Raw genomic sequence first — 15270 nt, 5'->3', positions numbered from 1 at the left:
GCCGGGATTAGTATGGATGAGTGGAGAGAGGGAGAGAGAGAGAAAGGAGGAAGAAAGAAGAACGAAAGAGATAGAGAGACAGAGATCGATCGACGGTGCATGCAGGATGCGGGCAAGAAGAAGAGGTTGTTTTTCTAGAAGACGGCGATCCACTGGAACCGAATGGACTGGAACCTTGGGACAGACGATACTGGTATGACATATGTTCTATTCTACATTCTATATGATGATCTTGTATGGTTATCCTATAATTTTATCATTATAATTTTATAATGTATATCTCCCCGATCCTATTGGTGTATTGTATGGTATTGCAAGGTCGCCCTATTTTATGCAGTTTTATGTATAATGCTATCCACCTCCCTTCAAACTGCTGCTGCTTCAACTTCATCTCCTTCACGCCACTCTAATTATATAACTCTCCCTCCCCCCCTCTCTCTTCTCCTTCCCAATTCCTCGACCATCTCCTTTGCCCATTTCCTCTTCTGGCCTGGTGCCGTCTTTCCGTCTTTATCCTTTTCTTTCCTTTCTTTCTCCCTCTCCCTCTCTCTCTCCATCATCCTCTTCACATCACTCAATCCCTTCTCAGTCCCGCAATCCTTGAATCCTTGAATCCTTCAATCCTTCAATCCCTCTCTATCGACAGATTACTCCTCTACCCCCTCCAGTCTTCCCGCCGTATCCTCCCGTCTCATGTCACCTTCAGCCTCGCGCACAATGGACCCTCTGCGCGCCTCCACCGGCACAATGCAGCTCACTCCCTCCTCCTACGACCCCTCGACCGCCACTCGATACCCTGTCTACCCCTCCGACGCCTCTTATATCTCCTACGATCCCCGCTACCTCGCCGACTCCAGGCTCGAGGCTCAACCCGTCTCCTCCAAGACCTACCGCCACTCCGGACCCGGTCACGGCTCCAGACTGAGAACCGAGTACGCCATCCGCGCCAGACCGCGCAGTAGCACCATGTCCGTCATCTCAGACGACCGCCAGACGCCCGGTCAACCCCCCAAGCCCGTGGCCAGGGCGGCCCCCATCATCACCGCCGGCCATCAGCGCTCCTTCAGTCCCCTCCCCGGTCACGACCCGTATCTGCTCCCCGCCGTCTCGCCTCGCCATCCCTACCCCGACTACGCCAGTGACACGGGGCGTCTGGATCCCCGGGACCGCGCCCGACGCGCCCACTTGGCCTACGGTGCCTATCGTCGGTACGAACCGCACGCTGGCCGCTGGCGTTATCCCCCGGCCGAGGGCCTTCAAAAGGGCGAAGACCTGGACAACTACAACGTCTACTCCTACACCAACCCCAACGAGCATTTCGAGAAAGAATCTGTCGCACGCCTGCGCTACGACCAGGCCCGCCACCGCCGGGACCGACCCTTGAGCCTCACCGGCATCGACGATACCCAATTGATGATCAAAAAGGATCCCCGATCGCTGGGTCCCCCGCCGTCCCAACGCGGCTTCGACAAGCTGCCCCGTCGCTCCACCCACGGCTCCGCCGACAGTGACTTCAGCGCCGCCAGTGGCCCCCGTCGATCCTGGCACCGCGCCCCCGTGGCCTTGCACCAGGACCCCGACGAAGGCTACTCCTCCTACAGGGACGACTACGAGGACGCCCATCGCCGCCGTCACCGTCGCCATCACCGCCCCAAGCGCCCCGATGACGACCGGAGTCGCCATTCCTATGACGACCGGGGAGCAACCAAGCTTCCGCCCGTGGCGTCCGGCGCCCTCGTCCGCGCCGCCGACGACCACGACAGCGACGTCCCCAGCCGGTCCCGCGCGCTGGAGGTGCAGGACCGCCCGCCCGCCCGGAGCGGTCGCTCCCGCCGTCGCCCTTCCCGCCGACTGGCGGAGGACGACTCGGACGCATACACCTCCGACGAGGACCTGAAGAACTACCGCCGGGAGCCGTCCGCCCGCCGCAGATCGACCGCTCCCCCCGTCGGCTCGGACGTGTCGACCACCAGCAGCGACCGCTCTTCGCCGTACCTGACTGTGGAGCGGCCGCCGCGGCAGCGATCGCGATCACACTCGCGTCCACGCACGCGTCCGCGCGACACCTCGCCGGGGAAACGGACCACCCCGAAGGACATCCCCAGTCGCCAGGGCAGCGTCAAGCAGCCCGACTCGGCGTCGCCGAAGGAGCCGGACGCGCCCCCGAAGGGCATTCTGAAGCCGCCGCGCGACAAGTTCCCCGAGGAGCCGAATCCCGTGCGGGAGGGCGTCGCCCCGCTGAAGGACGCGCATAAGAAAGGCATCCCGCCTGGCGCGAGATGGACCAAGATTGACCGGCGACTGGTCAATCCGGCGGCCCTTGAGGCGGGCCGGGAGCGGTTCGAGGAACGGCCGGATTGTGTGATTGTGCTGCGTGTGTTGAGCAAGGAGGAGATCCAGGCGTATGCGCTGAAGACGCAGGAGATTCGAGGTAGCGTTGCGTCTTTCCGTTGATTGATTGTTGTCTTGTGCACTATATACTGACGAAAGCAGATGCCCGATACCACGAGTACGTCAGCGAGCGGCGTCGGCGTCGCGAGGAGGACCGTCGCCGTGGTCGCATGAGCCAGGACTTCTCGAGCGATGGTGAAGACGAGGACGATGACTCCCCTTTGGCGAGTGACGGCTCGGAGATGAAGTTCAATCCGACGACCCGCCAGATCACAGATGGGAAGTCTGCATAGTTGGAAGCTGTCTATGGCACCGTATGTGTAGGGATGAGCTGATGTGTATACTGCGGACTACAGTTAGGGACTTCTTTATGTCAGGCAATGTTAGATGAATATATTGCGCAATGCACGATGTGAATTACTCGATGCTACGGAATTCTTTCCTAGCACTGTGGAGGTAGTCGAGCTGATGTGTACGCATAAGCAGCAAGGTTGCCATCCAACAAACCAACATCTAGGATGTATGCTCAGCTTGATACCATCCAGATGCCAGAAGCAGATCGCATGCCCAGAGTCGATCAACCCACCGATCTTGCAGCCAATCTCAAACATCCCGAGTATAAGTCTGGTGACCGACCACGCACGAACAAACACACCCTCCAGCCCAGCAGACAAGCTACCCGTCCTGCACGCCATTCCAGCCCACCAGATCACTCTCGGGGCCAAATCAGTGTAGGATAAGCTGTCCTGTCGAGCGCGTCAAGGCAACGACCGGGAAAGTCTCCTGACACTTCGACCAGGGCGGCCGCGGTTACACGGTGCGACATCTGGGGCCAGCAGCGTGGCGGCGATAAATACGAGGGACCAGCGCCGACGCTGGGCTATTGATTCATTCCTGCAGCCGAGGCAGTGCGCCAGCAGGATTGGGGGGATCGAATGGGTTCTGGCAGAGGTTGTCATATGTCTGTACCACTTTGGCCCGGATTGGGTATACTTACCTGCAGGCCAAATTTCCGGATGTGAGTTGTTCCTGGTCTGTGAATGGGGGCATGTGAGGAAGGTTTATCTGTGATACAGCATGGGCTCGGTGGCTTCGAGTCGATTGACTGTATTGTCCTGGTGTGCCCATCAACACGGCGCACAAACATACATAAGGTATCTGTCTACTGGTGCCCACAGACAGGGATTCCAAAGGCGCCATCCTGACGCAAGTCTCCCGCCACAGACGAACATGTTTCTATCTCGCGCACGTCTGTCAAGCCAGCAGGGAATCGACGGGAAGGCATGGGTCCCTTGATCCTTCATCCGTTATGACCTTTTTTCCTTTTCTATTTTTCCCTGGCCACCTGTGCGGCAAGGATGATCAGCGTATGACGAAGGGATACAAGATAGATTGCATGCTCGTATACGCCGGACGGGAGAAGGCAAAAGTCCTCCCGTGGTCGCAGAATTAATTCTCCTTTTAAGTTTTTTCTTTTCTTTTCTTTTTTCTTTTTTTAATTCGATTGCGAATTCTGCCTATTCCGACAGTGTCTTCCCGCCCCAAATCCCGCCGTTATTGTCATGATGACAGTATAATTCCGAGTGCTATTGTTGCGCCCTGCTCGCCCTCCGAACAACCCCAGACGGGCAACTCGCACTGTCTATCATCACCAGAACGGATGACATTGAAGTTAAAACCTCCCGACGACCTCGTTCCAAGACCCGCTAGACTCGGGCTGATGGGAGATGTGCCCCAATCATCGATGGAGGGGCCGTTGGATCGGTTTGGTGGAAGAGTAGGTGTGATCCTTCGGGATTTCGGCTGGAGATTTTTTTTTCCCTTGTTCTTTTTCCATTCCATATCTTATTTAATGAAAACTTGTACGGTGTACGGATGCAGCTGTAGGCTATTCCCCCGGTTGAATAGTATAGATCGCCATAGGGATTTACTTCGTAGCCGTAGACCCAATTCAACCGCCATCACGGCTATAGACAGTCCAGGTGGGAAAAAGAAAAGAGGCGCTGAAGATTCCGCTAACGCTTCTGCATCTTGATAGACGGGGAAAAAACTGCCCGGCAAGCTTTCCACTGCTCACATTGTCGGACCAGTCGGTGAATATTAGACTTTCTGATGGGTTGATCCTGATCATGTTGCTTTTCCCTCTGCAGATGGGAGGGAGCCTCGGAAGTTCCTCAGGCGAGGTAGTCGTAGGTGCTACATCTGCCGGTGTCCAGTCTCCAGCACGGTAATTCATCTTTTCCGGAGGACGTACACTGTTCAGAAGCGAGGCTCGGATGTCCACATCTGCCTGCCTGAGACGAGGTCTGAAGCGATGGTCGTCATAGTTCACGGCGCCATCGATGACCCCGGTAAAGATCTCTCCGAAACTTATTATTATTATTATTATTATTATCGTCATTATTGTTCATTACTCTTCCCTCTCTGGCGCAATCAGCATAATAAGCCGTGCTAAGTGCACGGTTTCCTGTCGACGAACGGTGTTGCAGTGGCAGACACCCACGACGAGTCAGTTTGATTAGGACCGACAGCCACCATGTATGTTCTGGGTCATTCCGGTGCGGTGATATCTGCACGTCGCTGCGGCACCAGTCGGAGGAGTCGAGTCGAGTCGAATCTGCAACAATGCATTATCATCCTGTCGTTTCGTTTCTGATCGGTCTTCCGTAGGCCCAGATGTTCTCGGTACTGAACGGAGCCCTCCTACGGCCTTCCACAGTCTGCTTGTCTCGTTCTCCTCTCCTCCATCTCGGCGTCGGATGGTGGGGCCGCGGTGCCGGTTGGATTTAGTGCTGTCGGCCTAGCCCTAGACATCACATGTGTTCTCTCTTGCGACGGAGCATTGAGCAAGAGTAATAATAATCTTACTTTAACTAGCTCGTGCTTCAGACGGACGTTACGTATGCCATCGCACTCCAGAGACGATATTGGCAGATGGAGCCGCTTCCATTGTCCGGTGTATGAGTTCGGAGAATTCCGTACCGGCCAAGAGCCCTAAGGAATCCAACCCTCATCTCCTAGAAACCTTCCTTCCGGCGTCCGCCCCAAGGCCAGTCTACTACTGCCTACTGCTAGGTGTTTTGCCCGGATATCCCGGCCTAACCCTAACCCAGTAAGCAGCCAGGTCCGTGATCTGCCGGTGCGGAGACCCCTCGCTCTTTGTTACTCAGGCCCATGGATCTGATAGAGGTCGACCGTGGTTGCCAGATGGGTCTAAAGCACTTTCCGCGATATGTAGTATGGTTCTCTGGAACCGACAACAAAGGCCAGATTGAGTGCATCGCGTAAAGTCTAATTCCTCATCCAGAGCGACATGCCCCCCGTTCGAGACCGCCCGTCCCCTCTCGGGCCTCCGTCGAGCGTTGCCTACCGCCGCGCGAAGTGGATAACGCCCGTAGGAAAAGCTCCGAGCTAACTGGAGGTAGACGAGAGGGAGAAATCTTGATCGGCTTGGCGGGTCGTGTCTTGGCAGGAGAACCATGCTCTGGCGGCTGGTCCGTTCGCCTGGTCGGTTTTCAACGGCTAGTTACCGTGGGACTTGATTTCAAATCTTGGAGGGATCAGGGCTGGGGGAGGGGAGGGGAAGGTCACTGGGAATAATGGTCGTGTGTACGCCGTGCTGCGTAAAGTGCACTAAAACCCGCCGCCGATGTGATAGACCCACCGGCGGGAGGGGAAAAGCAAAGCGAAAGGTGGTGGCATTAATTCTTCCACTGCGCCCGTTCGACCCCAGCGCCAATCCCTTCCTCTCTGCGTGGCTCTCGACCAGTCTCGCCGGGCGTTGTCTTCGAACTAGCCGGCCCTTAGGCCCCCCCGGTGCATTGCGCTGATGATGTTATTCTGACCAAGGCGGTTGAGCGACGGTGGAGTCGGCTGCGGGGCGTCGCTTCAGCTAGGTCGTGTTGCGATTGCTTGCTAGCAGAGGAAGACGATGGGATGATGTTACTGCTGGTCATAGGTTGGAGGCCTACGCCGTTCAGGAAAGGGCTCATGACAGCTTCATTACATCAAGATGGCTGGGATGTTTCCAAGCTCGTCGACAGTCTCGAGGTAGCGCCATCGACGGGGCGGTTGGTTGGTTCCACTCGATCGTGCTGTATCATATCTAAATGCTCCTCATCGACATCGTCGATGTTATGTATCCAGCAGAACGTGCCGGTTGATCATTCCACGGCCGAAGCCAAGTCATCGATTCCCTCCCAGCCGTCCACTAACCCTCCGTCCAACCTGCTTGATGTGCATGACATTCCCCAGCTGCCGATCACCCCCCTCATCCATGCTAGTTTCACCAGAACCGAACAGCCAGACAAAGAAGGCTTTTCTTGGTTCGTGGGGATTTGGCATCATGCGAGTGTCCTTGCCGAACGAATCAATCGTATCTACGGACGAAGTGCTCCGCGTATCCGTCAACACTCCGTTCTCTGACGGGAAGAACTAGGAGTATTTTCGGAAAAAAGCAATCAAAGTAATATACGGCGTAGAGACCATCAGAGGATGTCTCCGCTGGAGAGCAATAATCGCGCCCTAGTCTGGACAGCCATCCCCACCGCGCCGTCCGATCCGAGGAGGGGACCATCGAACAGACTGTCCTCGAGATCCGCCCAGGGGTGAAGTGATGGCGCCCGTCGGAGTCGGGAACAATGCCCCCCGTTGGTTCGTTGATGGTGGTGGGCTCTTAGCTTGTTGAGTTTAGCGATGTTGCTCCGCTTTGGAGTCCCTGGCCTATCGATCTCCTCTCGCCCCGTTGATGATGGGGCGAAAGCGTTATTTGTCTTGGACCCAATTTAGAAAAAAAAAAAAAAAAGCAATCGATGCCACCGTCCTTCGTAAAGAAGAGTAATAGCAAGAGGGGATGCAATGCAATAAACTTCTCCTGTCTGTCACATTCTGTACAACGTTATCATCCCGACGCACTCAGGGACCTACAGTCCGGAGTACCTATCCTGCGTAAGGGACAGACGGGAAGGGCCCATACATATCCACTGATCTAGAGTGTACCTGCTGTAGCCGCCGACGCTCCCTCCCCTTCCTAGTAACCATCGTGATTCCCAACTTTATCGACACGCATGATCCTTTCCGAGCACGGCCTTCCGAAGAGATCTTGAGCCCACAGACATCCATCCCCTGCGACGCCATAGATAGAACCGTCCATGTCCGACGCTCTGCCCGTCGATCAGTACCCCATAGGTTCAGGGTTTACGAGCCCCCTATCAGGGACAATACCAACGGTGTAAAGGCACCTGGATCCATGGCACCGCCGGGGTATTATCGCTGCAATCCACGGAAGACGTGAAGCTTCGCGGACATTACGCCTCCGGTAGTTCTAGAACGGCGGTAGAGACGTCCGCAAGGAGAATTCTAGACTAATCAGGAGGGAACGTCCGTTGAGAACGCAACGGCAGGATTCATGCCAAAACCCCAAGTCAACCCAGCGAAGAAGGGGAAAATAAAATAATAATAATAATAATAATAATAATAATAATAATAATAATAATAAGACCCGGTGAGCGGCGGGCGATGAGCAGCACCCTGCATCAGATCACAATCCGCCTGTGCCAATCGTGATCATGGAGGGAAAGGCGAGCAGGCAGGGGTGACAACCGTTGCTTGCGTTCAGCCCAAGCAACTGTCTCCACCGACCCGGAGCAACAGGCAGCTGGGGTGGCGAGCATGCCACACACCCACACCACACACATGGCCTCGTTGCGACTGGCCGGTGCGGTGTCAGACTCCCGCGACTATCCAGGTACTACGAGGTCACTAACCGGGGCAAATGTGCTGAAACGGGAGCTCCGATGACGACGACCGCTTTCGCTAGCCTTCTTTGGCAAGGCTCCAGCCTCCTCATTGTCGCGACATGCATGACTGACGAGAAAGACTCGATTGTGGGAGTTGTGAAGGAGCATGCAGCTTGAATGCAGGCCTCTCCCGGGGGGTGGGTTGTTGTTGTTGTTCCTGTGGCTCCCGCAAAGACCTTCCCCAGGAGCTGCACACCGCGCATCGCATCTCCTGATGCAGACCGATTCTCTGTTGGCCGGACGGACAGCGGAGAAATTCCTGGAGCCCTAAACCACGAACGACGAACGAGAAATCATGACGGCGATCTTACGTAGCGACCAATGTTGGAAGGTTTCACATGGGAAATGATGCACAAGCAACAATCATAATGGAGGATACTAAATGCCTCTGTTACAATGTGGCTGATTCACCTTATCAGCTTTCGAGTCTTGTCTCGGGGGGCTTTGATCGAGTCCTAAAGGCCAAGTCTCACTAACCGGTGGGGCCAAAAGTCTGATTGCATGCGAGAACATCGGTGGAACGAGCTTTGGACGCTGACAGGCTGTCGTTGGAGAGAACGATTTCCTAACGACTTCCTAACTAGCCGTCTGGTGGCTGCGGACTCTGGCAGGCTAGTCTCGCGGTGCAGTCTCAGCCAACAGGAGACCAGCAGAGTCGACTCGATCGTCGGCCGGGACTTCTACATTGATCCATTCTTCTGATTCTTTCTTTTCTTTCTTTCTTTTTTTTTTTTAAAAAAAATTCCTTCCATGGACGACCTTTTCTTCGTCGCCTGCCCTCGGGCGCCAGCAGCACTAGCCCCATTGATCAATGCCTTGACCGCAACGGTCAAGGGTTACACCGGGAAATGAGGTTGATCATAGACATCACCATGACTCTGGGTTGATGCTCAGCATGGAGGAGAATCATCCGGCCGCGTTTAGTCTGTTTCGAGTTAATTCACACGGCCCGAGGAGGGGAGGTGGAGGGGGTGGAGGCGCATCGCCAGCCATGATATGATTGTGTACAAATGCCAACCCATCTTTGGATTAGATCATTAAGAGGGTTATTATTATACCCGACATCGTCATCATCCTCGCCTGGTTCTCATTGGTCTCACTGGTATTCTTCCACCGTCCTCGGGCGATGTGGACTGGTGGGAACAAGGCTGACGGCAGCAAGTCAGATCGGCTCTTTTCATACCGGAGTGTAACCAGATCGAGTCGTGTATCACCTCTGAGCCAGCCGAAGGGGCAGACACAGGGAGACTCTAAAGGACAGCATGTCCTCCGTATCAAAGGGAATTCCTCCGTGACAAGTTGGAGCGATGGTGATGCTCGGGTAGGATAGTGCCTGGGACGATCTTTAACGACCGGTCCATGCACCCCAAGTGGAGGGTGTCCCCCCTCCGTGAAAATGATTGTCATCTGGTTTCTGAAATTAGCATGACGAGGTAAACCAAGTGCCTCATGGTTCCTCCATCGTAGAAGGCTGGGTGGATCCCCGCCATGGGCCCGGAAGCGTTGGCTGGACAATTGTGGTACCTGACTTTGGGACAACTGCGAGATCCAAGCCGATATTAACCCTCGACGGAAACTTTACCTAGTTCACAATTACCCGTTCTGACCAAGGGCGTTACGTCCGAAATTCTGAAGGGAACGTCTCAGTCCCACGATGAACACGCTAAGGCATTGCTCCCGGCGCCAATCTTCATTCTTCCAGCCCATCCAAACCGTCGTCCCCCTCCAAACCTAAAGGAGATTGAGGTGGGGATGTGTTGTAAATTGACCAGCGGGAATTTTCCAGATCGACCTATTTGCATTGACTGAAAGCGTTTTAGCGATAGGAGGGTTGTGCCCAACACGACGGTGTGTAGCCGATGAAGGAGATGGCAGTTTAGCCAGTCCTTAGCTGCATAGTCTCTGACAGAGCTCATCTTACAGGGACAATTCGAGTCCAAATAGGACATGGTTGATTGGTCCTCCGGGTGACTACGCCTAAAGAGGTACGAACTACAAACCATCTGTGCATGGTGGTAGATAGAGAGGGAGTCGGATCTATAAGGCGACTCCGTATACTTCTGGACTACATCTCTCCTCTTCCCTCCTCTCCTCTTCTCTCTCTTTTCTTCTTTCTCGTCCCTCCCTGCCTGTCACTGGTCCGTCAGATTCTTTGTCTCCTCGTCTTTGTGTCCCCTCGAGCCTGTCTTGTGTGAGTCTCCGGGATTTTCTTTTGGATCCACGGATTCAATCCTGCTCCAAGAAGGCCCTCCGACGAAACCTCAATTGCACTCCCCAGGCCCCCGAGGTTCGTATGAGATTTCCTTGCTGTTCTCCTTTCCACGCGATGCATGCTGCAAATCATCATCCGCACATTCGAGTCCTGGCTAGTCGCTCGTTGCTGTCACATTCGCGTCTTTTTCTCCTGCATCCTGCACCCATCCTGGTCAATATTACACCACCTTCCCGCTAGTTACAAGCTCTTTCTGGTATCCCCACCATTCCGAGAGACGTTGTGCTTTTCTTTTCTCTTTTCTTTTTCTAATTAAAAATCCTTTTTTTTTTATTTTAATTTCATTTCTTTTGACAAATTCATTTATTTTTATCCTCCCTATTTTCCCCCCTCCTCCATCTGGCTTACCCTAAGGATGGGTCTCCCGTGTTGCTAAATAACGACCCTGGACCCTCCACATTACACCGGTTCTCTCGCATCACACCCGTTTACAAGGCCCATCCATCTTCAAGAATATCTCCCCTCCCCCCTGGTCTAGGGCCCCAGTCCTAGGAGCCACTACCGTTATCTTTCAGCCTCTGTTTCTAAGCTTTCAGCCCTTTTCCTTCTCTCGAGTCGCGATATTTCCTTCCCCCGCATCCCAGCCTACCGTCCCTCCCTTCAGGCCCTATCCTTTCTTCTTCCCCAGTTCATATTGGACCGCTCTTAACCTTTACCAGTAAGTGGGGAACGTCAGGGCTGTACGGAACCGCCGGCAGTCTCTCACGGACTCTGAAGGTCAGTCATGACCGGCATGGTTCAGACTGACCTTGCTCATCCAACTGCGCCGAAATACAAAGACGAGCCCGTTGACGATCCGGTGAGTACGGTCCCTGTTATTTGTTTGTTCGTCTCCATGAATTGTGTCTTTCAAGGACAACCCGGCTGTATGTCTCCTACCAGGAGATACCTGTCGGTGTTGTGTCGCACCCGGTCTCTGGCGGCCCAAATGTCCGCAGAGAATTAAACAGGAGCCCAAGCCTTTGCTTTGGTCAGGCTCTTGCGCACTTGCGCATCAGCCCTCAATGCGCTCGAGGATGGTCTCAACATTGTTGAGATTGCCGGCCAAACCAAAGCTCATTCCTGTAGCTGTTCTATCCGCACTGGCCTTCTATCGGATTGGATATGTTCAGAAGCCCTGCGATCCCAATCGCAGGGCTTATAGCATGGTTGGAACCATGCGCCGTTATGCATCCGGGTGTCGACTCGACATGTTTTTGCGTTTCTATTTCAGATATCATGTTGCATGAGCATGTCGGATACTGACTGCGTTGATGTCTTAGCTCCGACACTCTATATCCACTCATCAACCTCCCCATCTTCAACATCCCAGGACTCTCCTTCAACAGAAACAACCTGAATCCCCTCATCAACCCAACACTACCGTACCTACTGCGTCGTATACCCCCCACGCGTTAGGAAACGGCATTCTGCACAGTCAACATCCGTACGGCCAGACTGCTCAAGACCAGCCATACTATACCACCCACACTTCGTATACCACCGCTACGACGCCAACTCAATACCCTTCAAGTGGTAGGTTGGTAGATCTTTGTGCTCAAACCACGTCTAATCCTTTCCAGGCCCTCAAGAAATGATGGCTACCACACAGATGCAGAGGCCGTATCCTCCCATCTACAGCACTCCCCAGTCCAACTCTCCTGCTTCGGTGGCCTCGCAAAGTCATGACCAGCACAGCCGCAATATCTACACTCAATCTCCACAGATGACGTCGCAAATCTACGGGTACCAGCCCTACCCATCAATCACCCCGGTGCAGCCGTCCCCTTATGCTGCACAAACGTCGCCTTCGCAGCATCCGCTCACCACTCAATCCTTGATGATGCCTCACCAGACAAGCACGGCCCAACTCCCGCACCAACCTTCGCAAGCATCGACGACTATCCCAAGCCCCAACACTGCGACGCCGCAACAGCCCACCCCTCCGCAAAGGACCGTCTTGAACCCGCCTCTTCCCGCCACTACTGGGGCTCCATTATCATCTGGGGGAGTCCATCATCAGAACCAGAGCAGTTCGAGCGCTGCTCCCGGCCCGATCCCGGCCACGACCCCGCTTGTCGTGCGACAGGATAGCAATGGGGTCCAGTGGATCGCGTTCGAGTATTCACGAGACCGCGTGAAGATGGAGTATACCATCCGTTGCGACGTCGAGTCCGTGAACGTGGACAGCCTCAGCCAAGAGTTCAAGACGGAGAACTGTGTTTACCCTCGGGCCTGCTGCAGTAAAGACCAATACCGGGGTAACCGCCTGGTCTATGAGACCGAGTGCAATGCCGTGGGCTGGGCTCTGGCAGAGCTGAACCCGGCCTTGAGAGGGAAACGCGGTCTCATCCAGCGTGCGGTCGACAGCTGGAGGAATAGCAACCAAGACCCCCGGTTGCGCAGCAGACGTGTCCGGCGCATGGCGAAGATCAACCGTCGGCAAACCATGCCCGCACAGCCCCCGGCGCATATGTCTACGGCAACGCCTGTCGCACCAGGCATCCCGAGCGCAAGCATGGCCGCTCCAGGCCCGCGTCCCGGACTGGGCCCTCTGAGTATGGGCCCGCCCCAACTGCATCACCACCACGCTCAGCCGGAAGGAAACGCGAATAATGAGGAAGTTAGCGGTATGTTCCACCACATATGAAGTGTTGTTTCTGTCGTTTGCAAGCAAGGTGGTGTGGCCTGTCCTATATGTTGTGTGATGCCTCCATGGATGGATCCCACCGGTGCGCGAGGTATATCTGCTTCTATTGTATACTTATGTATTTCTATTGCGTTGGAGGTTGACGACGGGTTTCTTTTTCCTCCCACTTTTGTCTTTCTGATTTCATGATGTTTTCGCCCGATTCCACTTGGATATGTCCCATACCCTCATGTGTTCTCTGCCTTTCTTCGACCACGTTATACCCGCTTGCTGGAATGGTTACTCTACGTGCAGTTCAGTGTAGGCTAATTTATATTACTGTCCTCCCGTCCATAATATAGGTACTGCAGACTTCGCGACTGGTACCACTCGCCCGCCTGTGTCAGAATCTCACCATCCCCCGACGCCGTCACCAACCGATATTCGCTCCGCGCAGGTGTTCCACGGCTACCCTGCCTATCCTCCGCCGGCGAGCACCGCGGGCAGCGCACGCGGCCCGGCCATCCCTCCGCTCATGCGCGACAGCGCCATCGCCGCCATGGGCCGACACCAAACGGTGGCGACGGCCAGCAGCAAGCTGGAAGAGATAAACATCGACGAGGTTGGCGACGACGAGCGCAACCCATCCGCCGACGACCTCTTCGGCACCTTCCCGGAAGGGAAGCGCCGCAAGTTCATCCTCGTCGACGACACCCAGCGCAGCTGTCGCGTCCGCGTCAAGGTCATGCTCGACCAGGTCGACATGAACGAGATCCCGGACTCCTACCGCAAGACCAACGCTGTGTACCCGCGCTCCTACTTCCCCGTGCAGATGAAGAACCCGCCCGGCCGCGTCCTCCCCGGCAGGCGCTACATCCACGACGACACGGAGACTTCCGATGACGCCGGCGCCGCAACGGTCGGCCGTGTCCTTGTGCCCGCCCCCCAGGTGGACGGCGACAACGACGCCGCCGTCGTCCCAGTTCCGCGGCTGTCCCGACCGCGCCGCCGGAAGGACGTCCTTCTGAACGACCTGGGCTATCGCATGAGCTGGAGCCAGAGCCGAATCTTTTCAGGCCGCATGGTGTTCCTGCAGCGTTCGTGTAAGTGTATTTTATTTTATTTTCCCCTTTCCGCCTTCCATTTCGAGGTCTGTCGTGGCACGCCCGATTTGAGGTGCCGTTCTTCATCCCTTGCGTGGGACGTCTGCGGATCGGACATGCCAGGCATCGATAACGTCGATCAAGCCTCCATCCACGCGGCCATGGCCGCGGCAGGAATGTTTGTCGAGAAGGGAAGTGGCTTGACTGCTAACACGGATGCTGTAGTGGATGCGTACCGGAACAAAATGCGCAGTACGATGCTGGCGGCCGGCCAGGAACCGGCGTCTATCCCGGCTCATTTTGAGACTCGCGCAGGCAAGCGGAAATTCCTCGAGCGTCATCGACGCGGAGGGCCGAGCCGAGCACCGATGTCCGCGTCGCGGCGGAGTGCCGAAGAGGTGGAGGCGTAGATCTACGGTCTCCTATCTTCCTTCTTCTTTTCTGCTGTTCTTCTACGCTTTTCTTTTCTTGTTATCTTCAACATATCTCTGCTTTACATCTTCACCCTCGGGTCGCAACAGACGTGGACGACAACGGCAGTGTAAAGTACATAGAGCCAAACGCCGGGACACGCGGTTGGGTTCGAGGGACGGTGTTGGGAGGGTTATCTGATGGATGGGTTTCTTTTTATTCTGTTATGGTTTATGATTACGGGACATGGGCAGAATGAGGAACGATTTACGATTAATGGAGTTCTATGTATCTATGGAGTATGAATCAGTACGAATTAGTGCGGATAATGGTCCAATGCAACTGCACAAGGGTATCTATGTCGGTGGCGCATTCATAAATGACACCCCATGCGGGCCAATCGCTTCCAGCAGATGCAGTCAGCAGAAGTGAGACATGACTATCCTCAAGACAGAATGGATGACAGAACGATGGCGCCGAAGGATGATTCCGAACGCGCGAGAGCGGCTGGGGGAGAAGAAGCTCGGACGGAGGGTGATCGGCGGAGATGCGTGAGACTTACGTAGGCTTCCTGCAAGAGCAAGATCTACGGGGGGACGATCTGAGCGCGGGCATGCCAGGCCGAGAGCAGAGAGCGGCAGACAGACGGCGGGACGAGGAGGCTTTTATAGAGCATCCGCATCCAGC

At 55.2% G+C, this 15270-nt stretch overlaps 2 protein-coding genes across 2 annotated transcripts; both read left to right on the top strand.

Annotated features, from left to right (window-relative positions):
• Positions 1-551: 551 nt before the first annotated feature.
• Positions 552-2616, top strand: BDV59DRAFT_127698 (uncharacterized protein). Its single transcript, XM_073686922.1, has one exon. The coding sequence runs from the start codon at positions 694-696 to the stop codon at positions 2452-2454; it is 1761 nt and encodes a 586-aa protein (XP_073550852.1). The 5' UTR covers positions 552-693; the 3' UTR covers positions 2455-2616.
• Positions 2617-11722: 9106 nt separating this feature from the next.
• On the top strand, positions 11723-15199 carry BDV59DRAFT_171995 (uncharacterized protein). Its single transcript, XM_073688652.1, has 3 exons — positions 11723-13070; positions 13432-14172; positions 14398-15199. The coding sequence occupies exons 1-3, from the start codon at positions 12035-12037 to the stop codon at positions 14580-14582; spliced, it is 1962 nt and encodes a 653-aa protein (XP_073550851.1). The 5' UTR covers positions 11723-12034; the 3' UTR covers positions 14583-15199.
• Positions 15200-15270: the final 71 nt, after the last annotated feature.

The sequence above is a fragment of the Aspergillus ambiguus genome (genome assembly GCF_047715705.1).
Source record: "Aspergillus ambiguus strain CBS 117.58 unplaced genomic scaffold BDV59scaffold_5, whole genome shotgun sequence".
NCBI classification, from domain to species: domain Eukaryota; kingdom Fungi; phylum Ascomycota; class Eurotiomycetes; order Eurotiales; family Aspergillaceae; genus Aspergillus; species Aspergillus ambiguus.
This window is presented reverse-complemented; position numbering and strand designations above follow the sequence as displayed.